Source organism: Leptodactylus fuscus, unplaced genomic scaffold (assembly GCF_031893055.1).
Source record: "Leptodactylus fuscus isolate aLepFus1 unplaced genomic scaffold, aLepFus1.hap2 HAP2_SCAFFOLD_184, whole genome shotgun sequence".
NCBI lineage: Eukaryota > Metazoa > Chordata > Amphibia > Anura > Leptodactylidae > Leptodactylus > Leptodactylus fuscus.
This window is the reverse complement of record NW_027440207.1, coordinates 193,456-199,455: the sequence shown is the minus strand read 5'-3', so window position 1 is coordinate 199,455 and position 6,000 is coordinate 193,456. Positions and strand designations below refer to the sequence as shown.

The following is a 6,000-nucleotide window of genomic DNA, read 5'->3' as shown; positions in this document are numbered from 1 at the left end:
ATATATATATAGTACACTGATGTGTGGGCGGTCAGGCTCTCATACAGGACAGTATATAGCAGTATATATATATATATAGTACACTGATGTGTGGGCGGTCAGGCTCTCATACAGGACAGTATATAGCAGTATATATATATAGTACACTGATGTGTGGGCGGTCAGGCTCTCATACAGGACAGTATATAGCAGTATATATATATAGTACACTGATGTGTGGGCGGTCAGGCTCTCATACAGGACAGTATATAGCAGTATATATATATAGTACACTGATGTGTGGGCGGTCAGGTTCTCATACAGGAAGCTGACAGAGGAGGAAGTTATAGAAAAAGCAGAAATGTAGGAGGGGGAGGGGCAGAGAGGAGAGAAGTTGGGTGAGGAGTTGAGAAGTGTCAGCTCTGCGGGTCGCTCCGGTGTGGACATGTCCTGAGGAGGGGCCGGTGCAGGGTCAGTGATGGCGGCCACAGACAGACCCCTGATGGAGGGAAAACTGCATATCAAGCAGAACAAGTTCGGGAAGGTGAGTGCGCTGTAATCTGTATACTGTACCTAGCCAGTATATACTATGTATACTCCCCCCTACCCCAGTATATACTATGTATACTCCCCCTACCCCAATATATACTACGTATACTCCCCCTACCCCAGTATATACTATGTATACTCCCCCTACCCAGTATATACTATGTATACTCCCCCTACCCAGTGTATACTATGTATACTCCCCCCTACCCCAGTATATACTATGTATACTCCCCCTACCCAGTATATACTACGTATACTCCCCCTACCCCAGTATATACTATGTATACTCCCCCTACCCCAGTATATACTATGTATACTCCCCCTACCCCAGTATATACTATGTATACTCCCCCTACCCAGTATATACTACGTATACTCCCCCCTACCCCAGTATATACTATGTATACTCCCCCTACCCCAATATATACTACGTATACTCCCCCTACCCCAGTATATACTATGTATACTCCCCCTACCCCAATATATACTACGTATACTCCCCCTACCCCAGTATACACTATGTATACTCCCCCTACCCAGTATATACTATGTATACTCCATCTACCCCAGTATATACTATGTATACTCCACCTACCCCAGTATATACTATGTATACTCCCCCTACCCAGTATATACTATGTATACTCCACCTACCCCAGTATATACTATGTATACTCCACCTACCCCAGTATATACTATGTATACTCCCCCCTACCCCAGTATATACTATGTATACTCCACCTACCCCAGTATATACTATGTATACTCCCCCTACCCCAGTATATACTATGTATACTCCCCCTACCCAGTATATACTATGTATACTCCCCCTACCCCAGTATATACTATGTATACTCCCCCTACCCCAATATATACTATGTATACTCCCCATACCCCAGTATATACTATGTATACTCCCCCTACCCAGTGTATACTATGTATACTCCCCCTACCCCAGTATATACTATGTATACTCCCCCTACCCCAGTATGTACTATGTATACTCCCCCTACCCAGTATATACTATGTATACTCCCCCTACCCAGTATATACTATGTATACTCCATCTACCCCAGTATATACTATGTATACTCCACCTACCCCAGTATATACTATGTATACTCCCCCTACCCCAGTATATACTATGTATACTCCCCCTACCCCAGTATATACTATGTATACTCCCCCTACCCCAGTATATACTATGTATACTCCCCCTACCCCAGTATATACTATGTATACTCCCCCTACCCCAGTATATACTATGTATACTCCCCCTACCCCAATATATACTATGTATACTCCCCCTACCCCAGTATATACTATGTATACTCCCCCTACCCAGTATATACTATGTATACTCCCCCTACCCCAGTATATACTATGTATACTCCCCCTACCCAGTATATACTATGTATACTCCCCCTACCCAGTATATACTATGTATACTCCATCTACCCCAGTATATACTATGTATACTCCCCCTACCCCAGTATATACTATGTATACTCCCCCTACCCCAGTATATACTATGTATACTCCCCCTACCCCAGTATATACTATGTATACTCCCCCTACCCCAATATGTACTACGTATACTCCCCCTACCCCAGTATATACTACGTATACTCCACCTACCCCAGTATATACTATGTATACTCCACCTACCCCAGTATATACTACGTATACTCCCCCTACCCAGTGTATACTATGTATACTCCCCCTACCCCAGTATATACTATGTATACTCCCCCTACCCAGTATATACTATGTATACTCCCCCTACCCCAGTATATACTATGTATACTCCCCCTACCCAGTATATACTATGTATACTCCCCCTACCCCAGTATATACTATGTATACTCCCCCTACCCCAGTATATACTATGTATACTCCCCCTACCCCAGTATATACTATGTATACTCCCCCTACCCAGTATATACTATGTATACTCCCCCTACCCCAGTATATACTATGTATACTCCCCCTACCCCAGTATATACTATGTATACTCCCCCTACCCCAGTATATACTATGTATTCCCCCCTCTACCCCAGTATATACTATGTATACTCCCCCTACCCCAGTATATACTACGTATACTCCCCCTACCCAGTATATACTATGTATACTCCCCCTACCCCAGTATATACTACGTATACTCCCCCTACCCCAGTATATACTATGTATACTCCCCCTACCCCAGTATATACTATGTATACTCCCCCTACCCAGTATATACTATGTATACTCCACCTACCCCAGTATATACTATGTATACTCCCCCTACCCCAGTATATACTAAGTATACTCCCCCTACCCAGTATATACTATGTATACTCCCCCTACCCAGTGTATACTATGTATACTCCCCCTACCCAGTATATACTATGTATACTCCATCTTCCCCAGTATATACTATTTATACTCCACCTACCCCAGTATATACTATGTATACTCCCCCTACCCCAGTATATACTATGTATACTCCCCCTACCCCAGTATATACTATGTATACTCCCCCTACCCCAATATATACTACGTATACTCCCCCTACCCCAGTATATACTACGTATACTCCCCCTACCCAGTATATACTACGTATACTCCCCCTACCCAGTATATACTATGTATACTCCACCTACCCCAGTATATACTATGTATACTTCACCTACCCCAGTATATACTATGTATACTCCCCCTACCCCAGTATATACTATGTATTCTCCCCTACCCAGTATATACTATGTATACTCCCCCTACCCCAGTATATACTATGTATACTCCACCTACCCCAGTATATACTATGTATAATCCCCCTACCCAGTATATACTATGTATACTCCCCCTACCCAGTATATACTATGTATACTCCCCCTACCTCAGTATATACTATGTATACTCCCCCTACCCCAGTATATACTATGTATACTCCCCCTACCCAGTATATACTATGTATACTCCCCCTACCCCAGTATATACTATGTATACTCCCCCTACCCCAGTATATACTATGTATACTCCCCCTACCCCAGTATATACTATGTATACTCCCGCTACCCAGTATATACTATGTATACTCCCCCTACCCAGTGTATACTATGTATACTCCCCCTACCCTGTATATACTATGTATACTCCATCTTCCCCAGTATATACTATTTATACTCCACCTACCCCAGTATATACTATGTATACTCCCCCTACCCCAGTATATACTATGTATACTCCCCCTACCCCAATATATACTACGTATACTCCCCCTAACCCAGTATATACTACGTATACTCCCCCTACCCAGTATATACTATGTATACTCCACCTACCCCAGTATATACTATGTATACTCCACCTACCCCAGTATATATTATGTATACTCCACCTACCCCAGTATATACTATGTATACTCCCCCTACCCCAGTATATACTATGTATACTCCCCCTACCCCAGTATATACTATGTATACTCCCCCTACCCCAGTATATACTATGTATACTCCCCCTACCCCAATATGTACTACGTATACTCCCCCTACCCCAGTATATACTACGTATACTCCACCTACCCCAGTATATACTATGTATACTTCACCTACCCCAGTATATACTATGTATACTCCCCCTACCCCAGTATATACTATGTATTCTCCCCTACCCAGTATATACTATGTATACTCCCCCTACCCCAGTATATACTATGTATACTCCACCTACCCCAGTATATACTATGTATAATCCCCCTACCCAGTATATACTATGTATACTCCCCCTACCCAGTATATACTATGTATACTCCCCCTACCTCAGTATATACTATGTATACTCCCCCTACCCCAGTATATACTATGTATACTCCCCCTACCCCAGTATATACTATGTATACTCCCCCTACCCCAGTATATACTATGTATACTCCCCCTACCCCAGTATATACTATGTATACTCCCGCTACCCAGTATATACTATGTATACTCCCCCTACCCAGTGTATACTATGTATACTCCCCCTACCCTGTATATACTATGTATACTCCATCTTCCCCAGTATATACTATTTATACTCCACCTACCCCAGTATATACTATGTATACTCCCCCTACCCCAGTATATACTATGTATACTCCCCCTACCCCAGTATATACTATGTATACTCCCCCTACCCCAATATATACTACGTATACTCCCCCTAACCCAGTATATACTACGTATACTCCCCCTACCCAGTATATACTATGTATACTCCACCTACCCCAGTATATACTATGTATACTCCACCTACCCCAGTATATATTATGTATACTCCACCTACCCCAGTATATACTATGTATACTCCCCCTACCCCAGTATATACTATGTATACTCCCCCTACCCCAGTATATACTATGTATACTCCCCCTACCCCAGTATATACTATGTATACTCCCCCTACCCCAATATGTACTACGTATACTCCCCCTACCCCAGTATATACTACGTATACTCCACCTACCCCAGTATATACTATGTATACTCCACCTACCCCAGTATATACTACGTATACTCCCCCTACCCAGTGTATACTATGTATACTCCCCCTACCCCAGTATATACTATGTATACTCCCCCTACCCCAGTATATACTATGTATACTCCCCCTACCCAGTATATACTATGTATACTCCCCCTACCCCAGTATATACTATGTATACTCCCCCTACCCAGTATATACTATGTATACTCCCCCTACCCCAGTATATACTATGTATACTCCCCCTACCCCAGTATATACTATGTATACTCCCCCTACCCCAGTATATACTATGTATACTCCCCCTACCCAGTATATACTATGTATACTCCCCCTACCCCAGTATATACTATGTATACTCCCCCTACCCCAGTATATACTATGTATACTCCCCCTACCCCAGTATATACTATGTATACTCCCCCTACCCCAGTATATACTATGTATACTCCCCCTACCCCAGTATATACTACGTATACTCCCCCTACCCAGTATATACTATGTATACTCCCCCTACCCCAGTATATACTACGTATACTCCCCCTACCCCAGTATATACTATGTATACTCCCCCTACCCCAGTATATACTATGTATACTCCCCCTACCCAGTATATACTATGTATACTCCCCCTACCCCAGTATATACTATGTATACTCCCCCTACCCAGTATATACTATGTATACTCCACCTACCCCAGTATATACTATGTATACTCCCCCTACCCCAGTATATACTAAGTATACTCCCCCTACCCAGTATATACTATGTATACTCCCCCTACCCAGTGTATACTATGTATACTCCCCCTACCCAGTATATACTATGTATACTCCATCTTCCCCAGTATATACTATTTATACTCCACCTACCCCAGTATATACTATGTATACTCCCCCTACCCCAGTATATACTATGTATACTCCCCCTACCCCAGTATATACTATGTATACTCCCCCTACC

At 42.7% G+C, this 6,000-nt stretch overlaps 1 protein-coding gene across 1 annotated transcript in view; it reads left to right on the top strand.

The window, feature by feature from the left end:
* Window positions 1-353: 353 nt before the first annotated feature.
* The window catches only part of DOK1 (docking protein 1), a 63,687-nt gene continuing 58,040 nt past the window's right edge, over window positions 354-6,000 (top strand). Inside the window, exon 1 of the mRNA XM_075261530.1 lies at window positions 354-523. Within this exon, the coding sequence (XP_075117631.1) occupies window positions 458-523 (66 nt within the window). The 5' untranslated portion in view covers window positions 354-457. The remainder of the gene's footprint in view (window positions 524-6,000) is intronic.